This window comes from Panulirus ornatus, chromosome 19 (genome assembly GCF_036320965.1).
Source record: "Panulirus ornatus isolate Po-2019 chromosome 19, ASM3632096v1, whole genome shotgun sequence".
In the NCBI taxonomy this organism is placed as follows: Eukaryota; Metazoa; Arthropoda; class Malacostraca; order Decapoda; family Palinuridae; genus Panulirus; species Panulirus ornatus.
The window spans coordinates 12,929,214-12,948,613 of NC_092242.1; the positions used below are offsets into that span (position 1 = coordinate 12,929,214).

The 19,400-nt window shown below is 39.4% G+C and overlaps 1 protein-coding gene across 6 annotated transcripts in view; it reads left to right on the forward strand.

Annotated features, from left to right (window-relative positions):
• Window positions 1-19,400, forward strand: part of LOC139755396 (uncharacterized protein CG43867) — a 1,135,206-nt gene that overhangs the window by 1,057,121 nt on the left and 58,685 nt on the right. For all 6 annotated transcript variants that reach the window (XM_071673657.1, XM_071673658.1, XM_071673659.1 and 3 more), the window contains 3 exons: window positions 7,499-7,604; window positions 13,415-13,527; window positions 14,122-14,331. In XM_071673657.1, coding sequence (XP_071529758.1) covers window positions 7,499-7,604; window positions 13,415-13,527; window positions 14,122-14,331 — 429 coding nt within the window. The remainder of the gene's footprint in view (window positions 1-7,498; window positions 7,605-13,414; window positions 13,528-14,121; window positions 14,332-19,400) is intronic.

Consider the following 19,400-nt stretch of genomic DNA (forward strand, 5'->3'; position numbering starts at 1 on the left):
ACTATTCTTAGCCTTTAGATCTCCATCCATTCTTTACCCTTCTTTCTTAAGTAAAATTTTATGGCTTCATAAACTATATTTTGCAGACAGTATCCAAGCTTACATTAAAGAGCACCATTTATAGGTGATGAACTGCTCGCTTCCATATATTTTTGTATGATGGATCCTCTTAGAACATTTTTTGGCCATCATATAGTGTTTCCTTTGAGGATGGCAGCAAACATCATATAACATATTAATTTGGCTTGCCTCTTTATAAATATCCAGCTGACTGTCATACAATTAGTATCCTATAGATGTTTTTTGCATCATTAGAAAGGCATGAGAAAAAATTGTGCTCTCCTCAGTAAACCCAGCAGTTACCAGTGTGAGGTGACCCTGTATAAAGTATGTAGATTGTAGGTTGATATAAATCATAAACAGGAACATTTAACCTTCATACAAATCTGCTAGTGAGGAAAATGAATAAGAATTACAAGTTGACCTTCAGGAAATAAGTAACTGGGAGAGTGATTTTAGCAGGAGCAAGTAGGCTAGCATGTGACCCCCACATGGTACAAATTACATAACTGCATCTAATTTTCATGGATGTAATGCTGGGGTGGTGGAGGGCTCTGATAGCCGATGATAGTAAGACCTTCAAAATTTTCAAGTATATTTTGCTGTAGAAAAGTAGTGGATGGAAAGAAATGGGGGAAGAATGTGTGGAATGGTGTATGCAAGGGAGGCATGTAAGGACAGGGGTAAGTGGAGACTTTTGCTGTGGCTAACCCTTAGCTTGGAGTTCCTGGAAGGAAAAGGCAACAGAGATATAGATAGATTTTGACTGTAAAATGTGATTTATAGATAAGTATGCGTTTAGTACATAATGAGTCATTTAGAGTGCATTGTACAGTATATCTGTTTTATGTTCATGTTACTCACACCAACGCTGTGGTTGTATAAAGAACTGGAGTAGTGTGAAAGAAACAAACAGGACCTCCTGTCTTTTTGTCTTATTTCAAGGTAAAGAAGGATCATTCCATACTGCTGGTCAGCTTCCTCCTCTCACTCATTTCTAGCATGCCTAGCATAATTTTTCTAAATGTGATCATGTAATTGACCACCAGTGTGTTGCCAGTGTAAGAAATAAGATCAGTATGTGATATCAAGTTCAAAAGAAAGAAAGAGATGTGGCAGCCACACCCCTTCCTCCTTACCTATGACTTGCAAACAAAAAAGGTAATCAAATTGCATTTTGTGTATTCTCTTTTACTTTTCATGCCAGTCTAACTAACCTGTCTCCCTCCACTGCTAAACCTAATGATTATGCATTTTGTTCTTATTTATTTATTTATATTTATTTTGCTTTGTCGCTGTCTCCCGCGTTTGCAAGGTAGCGCAAGGAAACAGACGAAAGAAATGGCCCAACCCACCCCCATACACAATGTATATACATACACATCCACACACGCAAATATACATACCTATACATCTCAATGTACATATATATATACACACACAGACACATACATATATACCCATGCACACAATTCACACTGTCTGCCTTTATTCATTCCCATCGCCACCTCGCCACACATGGAATACCATCCCCCTCCCCCCTCATGCGTGCGAGGTAGCACTAGGAAAAGACAACAAAGGCCACATTCGTTCACACTCAGTCTCTAGCTGTCATGCAATAATGCCCGAAACCACAGCTCCCTTTCCACATCCAGGCCCCACACAACTTTCCATGGTTTACCCCAGACGCTTCACATGCCCTGATTCAGTCCACTGACAGCACGTCAACCCCATGCTTTTATATACTTTAATTAAACTTTCTCCTTTCTCACACAAACTCAGAAACCAGTTTTTGCACTTTCGTACTTAAATCTGCCTTTAGTGCTCTATGAAAAGCAGACAATGAATGACTTGCCTCCTAAGCATTCCTGTCCCTGACAGACTGTAGACCTGCTTTTCTCCTCAAAACCTTTGTATTCACTTCACTTGCCACCCCTTCCATAAACAGATTAAACAGCCATGGGAACATCTGACACCCCCTACTGCTGACCCCCTTCACCTGGAACAACACCCTCCTCTCTTCTTAGTTGCACTTATGCCTTACTTTCTTGATAAAAGCACTTTTTTGTGTGTGATTGATATGGCATGGGTGCCCGAGTCAAGACTATCTTGGGTGAAAGAAAAAAGGAAAAGAAGGTAGAAATTAATCAAGGCTCTGCAGGTGTTTGTAGACCTGATTCATAAAGGAAGAAGTACATAAGAGGGTGAATGTGTTGGAAGTGAAATGCTGAGTGCAATATGTGGTGTCAGGAGAGCTGATCAAGTAAAAAGTGATAGGATAAGAGAGAAGTGAGATAGTAAGAAGAGTATGTATAAGCTGAAGAGGGCATGCTGAAATTATTTGGTTAAATGGAGAAGTTGAAAGAAGCTGAGGAGAAGCTGACTAAAAGGGTACATATGTCAGAGGTGAAGGGGATAGGGAGATGAAATTGGAGATAAAAAAATGGTGTGAAAGACTTTTTGAGGAGTCAAGGCCTGAACTTTCAGGAGTGTATGAAGTATTAGTGATTTTTTCATAAAGAGTGAATAGGAGCAATGTACGGTGCATCAGATGATGTGTTGTCAGTGGTCTGAACCAGGGATTTTAAGCAGTCAGAAGAAACCACAGAATGGTTGTCGGGGATCATTATTGGATAGGGGCTTTGGTTTTAGTACATTATACTTGATGGCTTGAGGATGTAAGCAAATGAGTGGAAATGGCAAGAGTATATGTATATCTATATAGATATACATGAATTTTATACCTGGTTGCTTCTCCCACCTTAGCAAGGTATTGTCAGGGTTAGACAAACAGTGATCTCATTTGCACACCCACTTCTTTGATGCCATGATGGAGTTTCTTTTTATCTGCCTCACCATCTAATGGTTAGTTTCTCAAAAGGTAATTGCAGTTATAGCTTTTGCCCACTTTTGTGTTTGGCTTCTCCTACTACTTAAATTACATTCATTAATTTCCGATTTTAACTCATTTCTTTTAGACAAAGCAACAGGCTCCCTCATAAGAGTAGAATACCTATTATGAGGATTGCTCTAGAAAATGACCAAAGTGAATGACCAAAATTACTTTGTGAGAAATGTTTATCAATTACTTGGATTAACTGCAAGAATATTTAGCATATGAAAATTTCTCTGTTTAGCTTATAACTAGAAAACCCTTAATGTTTAGTCAGAGCATAATGATAAGTGAAGAATCTTCCTTAATCTCAGCAGTCATTATGCTTATATGTAGTAATTCATACCTATGCCATTCTCTTCCCCCTTCATCTTTTCCTCTTCCTGTAACCCATTTGCCTTTAAAAGTCAGCTCTTCAAACACCTGCAGAGCTCTGATTAATTGGTACACTTTTTTCATATCTCTGCCTTTACTTGAGTTGGCCTTAATTGGGGCATATTTGCCCATACCAAGTCAGTCACTGTAAAAGATAAAAAATACACTTTTTGTCAGCCTTGCTGAAGTGAACTTCAGTTTATCCATGTATTTTTTCTCATTATATCTACATCAGTTTGACAGTGCATCCTTAACTTTAACACTACTTGGACAAATAATGCCTCTCATTGAAGACTTTAACAATAATTCTTAGGTAGATGTACATTGTTTAGCGAACGAGGAGTACCAGATGGGTTTGATGTTTGTTGTCCACCCAATTAATTCTTGGAATGCATTATCTAGGCAATTTTCAATAAGAGAGTGAAAATTAATGAATAATGAAATAATGAAATAATTAATGTGTGTGCATGTGTATATGTATATATATATGTATATTTTCCCTGGGGATAGGGGTGAAAGAATACTTCCCACGTATTCCTCGCGTGTCGTAGAAAGCGACTAGAGGGGACGGGAGCGGGGGGCCAGAAATCCTCCCCTCCTTGTATTAACTTTCTAAAATGGGAAACAGAAGAAGGAGTCACGCGGGGAGTGCTCATCCTCCTCGAAGGCTCAGAGTGGGGTGCCTAAATGTGTGTGGATGTAACCAAGATGTGAAAAAAGGAGAGATAGGTAGTATGTTTGAGGAAAGGAACCTGGATGTTTTGGCTCTGAGTGAAACGAAGCTCAAGGGTAAAGGGGAAGAGTGGTTTGGGAATGTCTGGGGAGTAAAGTCAGGGGTTAGTGAGAGGACAAGAGCAAGGGAAGGAGTAGCAATACTCCTGAAACAGGAGTTGTGGGAGTATGTGATAGAATGTAAGAAAGTAAATTCTCGATTAATATGGGTAAAACTGAAAGTTGATGGAGAGAGGTGGGTGATTATTGGTGCATATGCACCCGGGCATGAGAAGAAAGATCATGAGAGGCAAGTGTTTTGGGAGCAGCTGAATGAGTGTGTTAGTGGTTTTGATGCACGAGACTGGGTTATAGTGGTGGGTGATTTGAATGCAAAGGTGAGTAATGTGGCAGTTGAGGGAATAATTGGTATACATGGGGTGTTCAGTGTTGTAAATGGAAATGGTGAAGAGCTTGTAGATTTATGTGCTGAAAAAGGACTGATGATTGGGAATACCTGGTTTAAAAAGCGAGATATACATAAGTATACTTATGTAAGTAGGAGAGATGGCCAGAGAGCGTTATTGGATTACGTGTTAATTGACAGGCGTGCGAAAGAGAGACTTTTGGATGTTAATGTGCTGAGAGGTGCAACTGGAGGGATGTCTGATCATTATCTTGTGGAGGCTAAGGTGAAGATTTGTATGGGTTTTCAGGAAAGAAGAGTGAATGTTGGGGTGAAGAGGGTGGTGAGAGTAAGTGAGCTTGGGAAGGAGACCTGTGTGAGGAAGTACCAAGAGAGACTGAGTGCAGAATGGAAAAAGGTGAGAACAATGGAAGTAAGGGGAGTGGGGGAGGAATGGGATGTATTTAGGGAATCAGTGATGGATTGCGCAAAAGATGCTTGTGGCATGAGAAGAGTGGGAGGTGGGTTGATTAGAAGGGGTAGTGAGTGGTGGGATGAAGAAGTAAGAGTATTAGTGAAAGAGAAGAGAGAGGCATTTGGACGATTTTTGCAGGGAAAAAATGCAATTGAGTGGGAGATGTATAAAAGAAAGAGACAGGAGGTCAAGAGAAAGGTGCAAGAGGTGAAAAAAAGGGCAAATGAGAGTTGGGGTGAGAGAGTATCATTAAATTTTAGGGAGAATAAAAAGATGTTCTGGAAGGAGGTAAATAAAGTGCGTAAGACAAGGGAGCAAATGGGAACTTTAGTGAAGGGCGCAAATGGGGAGGTGATAACAAGTAGTGGTGATGTGAGAAGGAGATGGAGTGAGTATTTTGAAGGTATGTTGAATGTGTTTGATGATAGAGTGGCAGATATAGGGTGTTTTGGTCGAGGTGGTGTGCAAAGTGAGAGGGTTAGGGAAAATGATTTGGTAAACAGAGAAGAGGTAGCGAAAGCTTTGCGGAAGATGAAAGCCGGCAAGGCAGCAGGTTTGGATGGTATTGCAGTGGAATTTATTAAAAAAGGGGGTGACTGTATTGTTGACTGGTTGGTAAGGTTATTTAATGTATGTATGACTCATGGTGAGGTGCCTGAGGATTGGTGGAATGCGTGCATAGTGCCATTGTACAAAGGCAAAGGGGATAAGAGTGAGTGCTCAAATTACAGAGGTATAAGTTTGTTGAGTATTCCTGGTAAATTATATGGGAGGGTATTGATTGAGAGGGTGAAGGCATGTACAGAGCATCAGATTGGGGAAGGGCAGTGTGGTTTCAGAAGTGGTAGAGGATGTGTGGATCAGGTGTTTGCTTTGAAGAATGTATGTGAGAAATACTTAGAAAAGCAAATGGATTTGTATGTAGCATTTATGGATCTGGAGAAGGCATATGATAGAGTTGATAGAGATGCTCTGTGGAAGGTATTAAGAATATATGGTGTGGGAGGAAAGTTGTTAGAAGCAGTGAAAAGTTTTTATCGAGGATGTAAGGCATGTGTACGTGTAGGAAGAGAGGAAAGTGATTGGTTCTCAGTGAATGTAGGTTTGCGGCAGGGGTGTGTGATGTCTCCATGGTTGTTTAATTTGTTTATGGATGGAGTTGTTAGGGAGGTAAATGCAAGAGTTTTGGAAAGAGGGGCAAGTATGAAGTCTGTTGGGGATGAGAGAGCTTGGGAAGTGAGTCAGTTGTTGTTCGCTGATGATACAGCGCTGGTGGCTGATTCATGTGAGAAACTGCAGAAGCTGGTGACTGAGTTTGGTAAAGTGTGTGGAAGAAGAAAGTTAAGAGTAAATGTGAATAAGAGCAAGGTTATTAGGTACAGTAGGGTTGAGGGTCAAGTCAATTGGGAGGTGAGTTTGAATGGAGAAAAACTGGAGGAAGTGAAGTGTTTTAGATATCTGGGAGTGGATCTGGCAGCGGATGGAACCATGGAAGTGGAAGTGGATCATAGGGTGGGGGAGGGGGCGAAAATTCTGGGGGCCTTGAAGAATGTGTGGAAGTCGAGAACATTATCTCGGAAAGCAAAAATGGGTATGTTTGAAGGAATAGTGGTTCCAACAATGTTGTATGGTTGCGAGGCGTGGGCTATGGATAGAGTTGTGCGCAGGAGTATGGATGTGCTGGAAATGAGATGTTTGAGGACAATGTGTGGTGTGAGGTGGTTTGATCAAGTGAGTAACGTAAGGGTAAGAGAGATGTGTGGAAATAAAAAGAGCATGGTTGAGAGAGCAGAAGAGGGTGTTTTGAAGTGGTTTGGGCACATGGAGAGAATGAGTGAGGAAAGATTGACCAAGAGGATATATGTGTCGGAGGTGGAGGGAACGAGGAGAAGAGGGAGACCAAATTGGAGGTGGAAAGATGGAGTGAAAAAGATTTTGTGTGATCGGGGCCTGAACATGCAGGAGGGTGAAAGGAGGGCAAGGAATAGAGTGAATTGGAGCGATGTGGTATACCGGGGTTGACGTGCTGTCAGTGGATTGAATCAAGGCATGTGAAGCGTCTGGGGTAAACCATGGAAAGCTGTGTAGGTATGTATATTTGCGTGTGTGGATGTATGTATATACATGTGTATGGGGGGGGTTGGGCCATTTCTTTCGTCTGTTTCCTTGCGCTACCTCGCAAACGCGGGAGACAGCGACAAAGTATAATAAAAAAAATATAAATAAAAAAAAAAATTTCTTCAGAGATTATTTTTTATACTATTTTCAGGATACTCTTTTCAGAAATACTATTTTCAGATGATTTTGACATTTAGATTGAAAATCCAGTATATACCCTAAATTATGCAACATTCCTTTGGCAGTGTTTTTGTTGATTTTGTATACTTGTTACAAATCTGAATTTTTTTCTTTTATGGGAACTTGATACTCCTCAGTCCTTTTAGATTATCAGAGAGAATGATTGAAGCAGTTAAAGCAGTTAAAACCTTTGAAGTACCAGTTTATATTTTGATGATTTTGTAGTAATACTAAATGTATGGCATGAGTTGATGCACATTTTTTTGTTTTTGTTTTTTAGGATAATTGGCTGTACCATCTAACAGTTGTCTCTGGTGGAGGTCCAAATGCTGGGACTCAGTATGAGCAGCTGGTTCAGAAACTCATGGAACTTGATGGCGATCCTAGTAAGTTGTTCATAACTTAGTATTATTGGGAAAGGTTTAGTGTAAATTTGATGAGTGATTTCTAGTCTGAACCACATTGTGAAAGGTTCCTAGAGGGTTTGTGGATAGAACTATATAGACAGTGAAGCATTGGATAAGGGGGTGATATGTACCAGTGTTACCCATATTGATACTGACATACCCCTCCTCATAAAATTTCTTACCTTCACTTAAGCAAGGATATTTGATAAAAGCACATAGTTCTTGCTCACTCGGCTTGACTACAAACTAAATTGAAAATTTTTCTACATATCAGCTGTTAGCAGTTGTGTTTGAATATTTTAGCAGTTCACTACTCTGTTGATGAAGCCCGTCAACAACTGTTGTTAGCCCAATCTGTGTCCCTCTTGTTGACAGCCAGTTAAAAAGCTTTGTGTTGGCTTCATGATAAAGCTGCCAGGGGCTCATTTGCACAGGCAGTGAAAATTGATGGTTATTTGGTGGCCTTGCTTTTCTTTATGAAGGATGATGAGCATAGCTACTTTTTTATTAGTCATAGTACATTTTTGCCCTGTTTGCCTGAAGTTTATGACAGAGATAGTCTTTAGCTGCAAAGTAAAAGTCAGTGAGCTGGCTTGCTCTGCTAGAGCTTCAGCCAGGCATAGTTCAAGCTAGTTTTCAGAAGCCTGCATCAGTATGGAAAAATAACTGACATTCTTTTGCTGGTTTTTTGTTGAATTACTAAGGCCATGTCATAGTCAGGAGCAATACAACCTAACCAACAGCATTAGTTGGCACTCCAGAGAACAGATTTGGTTATGAATGAAATAGGTTAGTTGAGAATTTGAGGGAATCATTCATAAGACTACTGGTCTTCTGGACAGATGACTGTCAAATGGTACAACATATCATTGAGTAAACTTTAACAATAGTATTCTTGCAGTACATGGTAGACAGCAGAGATTAGAAATGCTGTGGAAGAGACGAAAAAGGCATATGGTAGATTGCTGAATTGTAATGTACCATTGCAGTTCAGCAAAGGAGGAAGAAAGAATATAGAATATGCAAGTGGAATTTTAGGAAACTGATAGAGTAAAACAAAGAAAGAGTAGATGGAGGTTTTGTTGAAAATAATTAAGAGCAAAGTTATTAGGTACAGTAGGGTTGAGGGTGAAGTCAATTGGGAGGTAAGTTTGAATGGAGAAAAACTGGAGGAAGTAAAGTGTTTTAGACATCTGGGAGTGGATCTGGCAGCAGATGGAACCATGGAAGCGGAAGTGAATCATAGGGTGGGGGAGGGGGCGAAAATCCGAAAATCCTGGGAGCCTTGAAGAATGTGTGGAAGTTGAGAACATTATCTCGGAAAGCAAAAATGGCTATGTTTGAAGGAATAGTGGTTCCAACAACGTTGTATGGTTGCGAAGTGTGGGCTATGGATAGAGTTGTGCGCAGGAGGATGGATGTGCTGGAAATGAGATGTTTGAGGACAACATGTGGTGTGAGGTGGTTTGATCGAGTAAGTAATGTAAGGGTAAGAGAGATGTGTGGAAATAAAAAGAGCGTGGTTGAGAGAGCAGAAGAGGGTGTTTTGAAATGGTTTGGGCACATGGAGAGAATGAGTGATGAAAGATTGACCAAGAGGATATATGTGTCGGAGGTGGAGGGAACGAGGAGAAGTGGGAGACCAAATTGGAGGTGGAAAGATGGAGATTTTGAGTGATCAGGGCCTGAACATGCAGGAGGGTGAAAGGCGGGCAAGGAATAGAGTGAATTGGATCGATGTGGTATACTGGGGTCGATGTGCTGTCAATGGATTGAATCAGGGCATGTGAAGCGTCTGGGGTAAACCATGGAAAGTTCTGTGGGGCCTGGATGTGGAAAGGGAGCTGTGGTTTCGGGTATTACTGCATGACAGTTAGAGACTGAGTGTGAACGAATGGGACCTTTGTGGTCTTTTCCTAGCGCTACCTCGCACACATGAGGGGGAGGGGGATGTTATTCCATGTGTGGCGAGGTGGCGATGGGAATGAATAAAGGCAGACAGTGTGAATTGTGTGCATGTGTATATATGTATGTGTCTGTGTGTGTATATATATGTGTACATTGAGATGTATGGGTATGTATATTTGCGTGTGTGGACATGTATGTATATACATGTGTATGGGGGTGGGTTGGGCCATTTCTTTCGTCTGTTTCCTTGCGCTACCTCGCAAACGCAGGAGGCAGCGACAAAGCAAAATAATATAGTAAAAAAGAAATTAGTGAAAAGTTTTGTGATAATAAGAAACTTTACTGGAAGAGGATGAAAAACGAAAGAGGTGGATGTAAGAGTGGAAATGTTGATGTGAGAAATAAGGAAGGGGAGTTACTAAATCAAAAGGAGGAAGTGAAAGAAAGATGGAAGGAGGATATTGAAGAATTGATGAATGTGGGAGAAGGGGAGGTAGCAGTTGTTACATGCATGGGTATGGAGGATAGAAGGAAGAGGATGGATGTACAAGGGCCTATAGCAAAAAGGGAGGTAAGAATTGCAATAATGAGGCTGAAGGTAGGAATGGTACCTGTAGTGGATGTGATTATAGCTGAAATGCTGAATTATGGAGGAGAAAGTGTAATAGAGTTGATTCATCTGATATGTAACATAGCATGGAAACAGAGGGTTGTGCCTGATGATTGGTTGAAAGCTATTTTTGTTCCTCTGTTCAAAGGAAAAGGTGCTAAGGATGTGTGTAACAGTTACAGGAGAATAAGTCTGTTAAGTGTATGCAAGAATGTTGATTGGTAGTGATGGAAGTGACTGAATGCAAAGTTAAGAGCAAGGGGGTTTTAGGAAAGGTATGGGATGTTTGGATCAGAGTTTTGTTGTAGAAATGACTATGTAAAAGTATTTAATGAAAGGTAAGAAGTTGTATGCAGCTTTTGTGGATCTGGAGAAAGCTCATGGCAGAGTCAAGTGGAATGCTTTATAGGATGTTTTACGATACATTGGGTAGAGGGACAACTGTTGGATGTTGTGAAAGCCTTCCGTAGAGTACCAAATATACATGTAAAAGTGGTTAAAGAGTTGAACAAAAGTTTTGGGTTACACGCAGGTGTAATGTCACCATGGCTTTGTAATATATATGTGAGTGGAGTGATAAGAGATGAAAGCAAGACTAGAGAAAAGGGGTGCAGAGATGGAGTGTGGCAGTGAGATATGGTGGCTAGTGGCAAGCCTGTTTGTGGATGATACTGTGTTGTTTGCTGAAAGTGCTGAGGAATTGTAGAAGGTTGTAAGTGAGTTTTATGATGTGTGTAAGCATAGGCAATGGAAGGTAAATGCAATCCTCACCCTTGACTGGCCACTGGCAGAGGGCAACTCCAATGCAGTGTTTCCAGAGGCAGCGAGGCTCCTAAATTGTCCAAAAGCTAAAAAGTCCCTGCACACCTCAGGCATTTGTCTGTATATATCTAAAAGGACTGCTCTGATGGAGTGGGGCAATGTCTCCTCCTTTAGTTCCACACCTTAGGGGGTCCCCACATGAAGTGGGGGGGAGACTTGGATACTCATGAGAATTGAAGTATCCCCTAGAGGTACTGAAACTTGACAATGTGCCCCAATTTGAGCCTATTCACAGTACCAGCACCTCCTAACCTCAGCAGTTACAATACTGCCACTGTGCAGGAAAAGAAATTATTTTTGTTATTAGATATGAAATGTCCAACTATTTCCAAAACTGATGCTGGAGAGTATTCCCTGAAGTTGAGGTGATGGGTATATATTTGGATGGTGAAAACAAGCACACATATATAGTGCCAGATTTGTTAAGCCAGCATTTAAGTACTACCTCATGTTGGAATGAATTATTCCTCTTCTCTAACAAGCATCATAAAGAATATTAGTATAGTATGTCTGGGGTTAACTTATGAATGAGATAAAGAAGTTTTGTTCTATATATTAACCCCTTTTCTCTTACTATCCCAAGTATGCTCTTGCTGAGCTTCACTGCAAATGATTATTATTCTGAGGTAACATGGGTCACTTATTTTCTGAAAATTATTATCCCAAGATAACTCGAATGGGTTTCTAGATGTATATTTTATCATTCCCAGCAGACAAAAGCATATTAAGTGTCAGTTCTATCATTAGATGGCATTACAAGCACTTATCTGCATCTACAGACTGATAGCATGGTGAGGTGTTCCTCAGAGAGGGTGCAAATGTCCGACTTATTTTTTTGTTTACTTTGCCCTCTTTTTTTTTACCCCAGTATTCCTAGTGAAGATGAATATGACAAGTGATAGATATGCAGACACACAAAAGAAGATGATACCTCATTTGATGAGGAGAAAGGCTCTGACTTGGGTAGTCAAGCAGACAAAATGAAAATAAAGCTTCTCTTAGTGGATGTACAAGCATTTGGTTATTTTTTGCTGTTAGGCTATTTTTTTTCTCTACTCTCAGCATGCTTAGTAATGATGAATATGACAGTGATGACTACACAAATACAATGAGGATAATACTTCAAGATTCTACGAGCTCAAACTCTGATAGTCCAGCTGATGCAATGGGGTGGCTCTTCGTAAGGTAATCTTTACCTCTTATTGTGCCTACATAACCATTTGCCTTTGCTGGTAATAACATTGGCCATTATACAAATGATGAGCATTATGATATTTAGTATTATTTCTAAAGTTTCACTGAAACATTAATGAACTTGCTGACATGGTAGTTGCAAGGATAAGTAGGGATGCAAAGCAAAAGTTGACAGCAATGTCATGGGATAATGATAGTAACAAGTGGAATAGGATTTAAGCATTTCTTTGACAAGCTGTCATTTTCCTTTTGTTTTCTATTTTCTTCTAGAGTATATAATTCATAAAGGTACATTTTCTATTTTTTATAATTATTCTTTTATTTATTGTGATAACTTGGACTTACAGCAACTGAATATCTCATTTTGTAATTTTTTTTGATATATTAAGATTTTGAAAAAACATTTTTTGTGCTGCTTTTTCTGTCTGTATACATTTCAAAACTGCATTAAAAAAGTTGATTTTTGGAGATTACTTTGAGAAAAATGAGTAAGGGAAAGGGTTGTACAAGGACTGAATAGTTGTACATAGATTTATAGTGTTAGATCTTTCAGCAGGTTAATCATTACTTTGATAGGGTTATTATAGCTGTGCCCAGTTCTGGTATGAATTGATTCCAGTACTAACCATACTGGATAGGCTTATTTGTATATAGTACGTATAGCAAACTTTGACTCGTGAGATTAGTTATTGAAATTGACACATTGTAAATTTTGTTTAATGAAGGACTTCATGCTCCTAGAGGATTAGGCAGCTGGGGAAAACCATGGTTGTGGATAAATGAGGCCTTTTTTTCATCTGTTCCTGGTGCCACCTTGCTAATGCATGAAATGGTGAAGAATTACAGTATTAAGGAAAAAAGAATTATGGGTTGCATTTATGCTGTAAATGTTTCATTCATCACTATGTGTGAGGGGAAATGTGTGTTGTTTGTATTAAAAGGTCTTTCAAATTTCAGAGCTGATACCTTTTGGGAAATTTGAAGCCATACTTAAATACACAGGTGAAGAACCATGAAAACATCAGTGTTGCTTACAGTGTTAACAGTGTGCTTAATGGATTTCACTGTGAAAACTCTGATGAAGTGTACTAAGTAGCAAGTAAATATTGCTCTTACAGAAATGAAATATTACTACATAGGTCTTATCAAAAGAAATTTTAAAATGTAGTCATCTGTGGTTTAGTTAAAGAGAGAACTTGTGTACATAAACTTTGTGGTTTGATTGTATATCTTATGCTAATACTGATCTTAACAGACTGTGTACTATGGCGCCACCCACTACTGCTGCATAGCAAGGACCCCATCACCTCACCACTTACATCGCTCCCATCCTCACAGCTTCAGGCTGAAGCTATAAAACTCTTCAAGGTAAGGAATGGTTTTGATAGTTTTTATGGCATGCTGTTATATGGAACTATAAAGCAGTGTAGCACCAAGTTGATGACCTATAGGTATGATCTATCTTTTGAAAAAGTAGTGGTACAGGGTTGTAGGTTGTGATTAGAATTAAAATCAGTTAACAGATTATATGGTATCCCTGGGGATAGGGGAGAAAGAATACTTCCCACGTATTCCCTGTGTGTCGTAGAAGGCGACTAAAAGGGAAGGGGGCAGGGGGCTGGAAATCCTCCCCTCTCATTTTTTTTTTTTTTTTTTTTTAATTTTCCAAAAGAAGGAACAGAGAAGGGAGCCAGGTGAGGATATTCCCTCAAAGGCCCACTTCTCTGTTCTTAACGCTACCTCGTTGACGCGGGAAATGGCGAAGAGTTTGAAAGAAAAAGAAAGAAAAGATTATAGTCATCTTGCAGTTAAGAAATATTGGCTTTTAATTCAGAAATGAAAGTGAATTTGAATTATTAGTCCTGATATGACAGCTTTATATACTATTTCATATTCTATAGTTAAGCAATCTTTTTTTTTTCCTTTTTTCTTTTTTCCTGATGTGACCCTTCCTTGAAACAGGCTTGTCAACTCTACACCTCAGTTTTGATGGACTCGTCAGGTATAGATTACCATGTGGTTCTTTGTCAAAATGCTCTCCAGCAGTGCCTCACTTATCCAGAGCTACAGTCAGAACTCTTCTGTGCATTGATCAAGCAGACATCGAAACACCTGCAAGCTAAACCAGGGGTCCAGGTAACCAAGACACTGAACAAAATCAAGCATTCCCGAGTAAGTGTGCCCGCTTTATGTTGCTACAGTCTGGTGGATCAGTGATGTGGTTTTCAAAGAAAACCAAACTCATCTCATGTCAGATATTGTTCATTGCAGTGATGCCAATGAAAGTAGTTTTTTTTTGATATTTGGACATTACTGATAAGTGTCAGAACATTTGGTAATGTCACATTTTTGAGACTGTTCATGCTAAATTCATGTGAAGAAGGTTGTTCCTATTTTGGTGAAACACTGAGGAAATATTCACCTGCATTATTTCGCTTACCCATCAGACTTTGTCATCTCCTTTACAGATTGATAGCTCTTTTAATATGAAAAGTATTGCCTCTGCCTCTATTGCAGCAAAACTTGTATAACATCTATTGTTTGATGAAAGAATTAAGAAACGAGATGACAGTTGCTTCTTAGTTCTTAGTTATGATAAATTTAAGTTAGTTTTGTTAAGTTGGGGCTGTGCTGCTTAAGCTGAGGAATGCAACCTACCCTCCACCCTACACAAAGCTTGGTGTCACATTGTTTGAGACTACATCACGTTAGCTTGAAATCACACGACTGTACATTGTCATGTGTCATGGGTTATGCTATACTTTATTGTTAATCCACTCATAGTGACCATAGAAAAATGCAGCATTTTATTTACAAATGTGAGAACTTAGTTATTAGCAGTGCATGATATAGGCCACTTGCCTGATGATTGTGATGTGACCAGTTCTGTAAATATCAAAAGAATTTTTGATAATTGAGTTTTTGTTTGTTTGTTTGTCTTTCTTCTTACCATGCACCAACCATGTGAGCCAATGTGATTTTTTCCCCGGCTATGACAGTAAGATGATGAGTCTACTCTGCATCCTTCCTTGTAAAGTATGTTAAGGCTTTACTGATCAGATTATTTTTCATGGCAGCAAATAGGGAGATGATTGACTCTTCACTATATGCAGGTACGATTGTTTGGATAAGGATGTTTCTTGGGGTTAAGGTGCTATATACTCATTTTTGTGGATTATGATGTCATATTCTCATGTACTAACAGTAGCATCATGTAAGTTACTAGCATTCATCAGTTTAAAGTTCTTCATGATTCAGTATTGAATATTTCAGTAAAAGTTAGGATCATTGTTCTAATCATTTAAAGGCTGCATTGTCATAAGTCTTCTTGACTCCCTGTCCTTATTCATGATAATACAGGATGAATTTTAAGTTATGTAGAAATTAAATAAGACGACAAAATGAGCATACTTCCCCAATATGGGAACTAAATTTTGCACACTTATCCCATTGTGATGACTCATGAAATTTCAATATTTTAGTGTCTAAACGCAAATATGTAAATATCAGTGATGAACTTTCAGTAATATAGTAAATGATCACATGTTCATTTATATTAAGATTATTATTGTGCTGAATAGTTTACTGATTATTTTCTCTTGAAAGGTAGAAGCAGCAGCAACTTAATACATGCCACAGCTGTATCAGGTTCACAGGATTAGTCTGGTATATCCAAGAATGATATGGTGTAACTAAAGTGAAAGTTCTTTTACAGTTCATCAGGAAGACATTCATTTTCTACCTCAAGTATCTCATGCTTTTCACATGGCTTTTTATGTGATCCATGAAAACTAGATAGATGTGAATCCAACTATGTTGGTGAATAATCTGCCTTTGAAGAAATTCCAGGACTTTATTTTTTATTTGGAAGTATGCTTTTTCATTTGTTTGTTGCTTTCTACTACTGATGGTCCTAACTCAGATTCATGTGATAATTTGGACACCTTTCAAGAATTTTGTGTTTCTATATAAAGCTACTTAATATCCCAAATATTAGAGTATGAAAGATTCCTTTTGATTGCTTACCTCACATTTCACTGCACAGGGAGGAAAAGGGTGTGGAACTGCATAGCTCCCACAAGAGGATATTAAACTGATAGAAAGAAATCAAAACTGACCAATCAGGACCCCAGAATGAGGGATGGAGATAATTGCACACCTGTAGACATTTATAACTATATTCCAGGATCCCTTCTAAAAAAGAGTCCTGGTGTTACCCAAAACCTTTCCAGAGGCTCCTGCAGTCTAAGACTGCACTACTTCCAGTAGCACGGTAATGATGGACCCCCTTGGAATAAGAATTCTTTTGAGGAGACTGTACTCCCAATTATACAGCCTCACCAAGGATGACTTTTCATTTGCAGTGAAACCTCAATCAAGCAGATTCTGGTAACACCTACCTGTATATACACTTAAGTATACATGTTGCAATGCATTTAAAGTCTATTACTGATTGTTATTGCAGTGTAAAGGAGTCATTTGGTATAAGTAGTTGTAAGAGATGGGCATGATTCATTAGTATTAGCTTAATCACTGAAATGATAACCTTGGTCGTATTTGAAACTTTAAATTCTCCTTGAATGTTTTGAGTTGCTTTCATTCAGTTTACGTTTGTGAATTTTTTCTGTTAAAGCAAGGAAACATGTTTTTGCAGTACAATATACAAGATATCTATACTGAACAATAGCAAGATAAAAAAACCTGGAAACATGAAAAGAAGGATTTCTAGTGTCCATACCATAGTAAATCCTTGAAATGAGACTGTAGTGAAATTCCCTTGTTGATGGGAAATATAGAATGACGAACATGTCTTTGAAATAGAAATAGTTAATGGTTATGGCAATCAAGTATAATGATGATAATGATAATTTATATTTATTCATTTATTATACTTAGTCACAGTCTGCTGTGTTAGCGAGGTAGTGCAAGGAAACAGATGAAAGAATGGCACAACCCACGTGTATGTACACGTGTATATACGTAAATGCACATACATATACATACCTATACATTTCACTTTATACATACATAGACATTATTTTTTTATTATACTTTGTCGCTGTCTCCTGCATTAGCAAGGTAGCACAAGGAAACAGATGACAGAATGACACAACCCACCCACATACACATGTATATGCATACACGTCTACACATGCACATATACATACATATACATCTCAATGTTTTTTTTTTTTTTTTTTTTTTTTTTTTTTTTTTTTGTCGCTGTCTCCCGCGTTTGCGAGGTAGCGCAAGGAAACAGATGAAAGAAACGGCCCAACCCACCCCCATACACATGCCTTGATTCAATCCACTGACAGCATGTCAACCCCGGTATACCACATCGCTCCAATTCACTCTATTCTTTGCCCTCCTTTCACCCTCCTGCATGTTCAGGCCCCGATCACACAAAATCTTTTTCACTCCATCTTTCCACCTCCAATTTGGTCTCCTTCTTCTCCTCGTTCCCTCCACCTCCGACACATATATCCTCTTGGTCAATCTTTCCTCACTCATTCTCTCCATGTGACCAAACCATTTCAAAACACCCTCTTCTGCTCTCTCAACCACGCTCTTTTTATTTCCACACATCTCTCTTACCCTTACGTTACTTACTCGATCAAACCACCTCACACCACACATTGTCTTCAAACATCTCATTTCCAGCACATCCATCCTCCTGCGCACAACTCTATCCATAGTCCACGCCTCGCAACCATACAACATTGTTGGAACCACTATTCCTTCAAACATACCCATTTTTGCTTTCCGAGATAATGTTCTCGACTTCCACACATTCTTCAAGGCTCCCAGAATTTTCGCCCCCTCCCCCACCCAATGATCCACTTCCGCTTCCATGGTTCCATCCGCTGCCAGATCCACTCCCAGATATCTAAAACACTTCACTTCCTCCAGTTTTTCTCCATTCAAACTCACCTCCCAATTGAATTGACCCTCAACCCTACTGTACCTAATAACCTTGCTCTTATTCACATTTACTCTTAACTTTCTTCTTTCACACACTTTAGCAAACTCAGTCACCAGCTTCTGCAGTTTTTCACATGAATCAGCCACCAGCGCTGTATCATCAGCGAACAACAACTGACTCACTTCCCAAGCTCTCTCATCCCCAACAGACTTCATACTTGCCCCTCTTTCCAAAACTCTTGCATTCACCTCCCTAACAACCCCATCCATAAACAGATTAAACAACCATGGAGACATCACACACCCCTGCCGCAAACCTACATTCACTGAGAACCAATCACTTTCCTCTCTTCCTACACGTACACATGCCTTACATCCTCGATAAAAACTTTTCACTGCTTCTAACAACTTGCCTCCCACACCATATATTCTTAATACCTTCCACAGAGCATCTCTATCAACTCTATCATATGCCTTCTCCAGATCCATAAATGCTACATACAAATCCATTTGCTTTTCTAAGTATTTCTCACATACATTCTTCAAAGCAAACACCTGATCCACACATCCTCTACCACTTCTGAAACCACACTGCTCTTCCCCAATCTGATGCTCTGTACATGCCTTCACCCTCTCAATCAATACCCTCCCATATGATTTGCCAGGAATACTCAACAAACTTATACCTCTGTAATTTGAGCACTCACTCTTATCCCCTTTGCCTTTGTACAATGGCACTATGCACGCATTCCACCAATCCTCAGGCACCTCACCATGAGTCATACATACATTAAATAACCTTACCAACCAGTCAACAATACAGTCACCCCCTTTTTTAATAAATTCCACTGCAATACCATCCAAACCTGCTGCCTTGCCAGCTTTCATCTTCCGCAAAGCTTTTACTACCTCTTCTCTGTTTACCAACTCATTTTCCCTAACCCTCGCACTTTGCACACCACCTCGACCAAAACACCCTATATCTGCCACTCTATCATCAAACACATTCAACAAACCTTCAAAATACATCTCAATGTATACATATATATACACACACACAGACATGTTCATATATACATGTGTACATAAGTCATACTGTCTGCCCTTACTCATTCCCGTCACTACCCCGCCACACATGAAATGAAAACCCCCTCTCCCCGCATGTGCGCGAGGTAGCACTAGGAAAAGACAACAAAGGCCACATTCGTTCGCACTCAGTCTCTACCTGTTATGTATAATGCACCAAAACCACAGCTAACCTTTCCACATCCAGACCCCACAAAACTTTCGATGGTTTACCCCAGATGCTTCACATG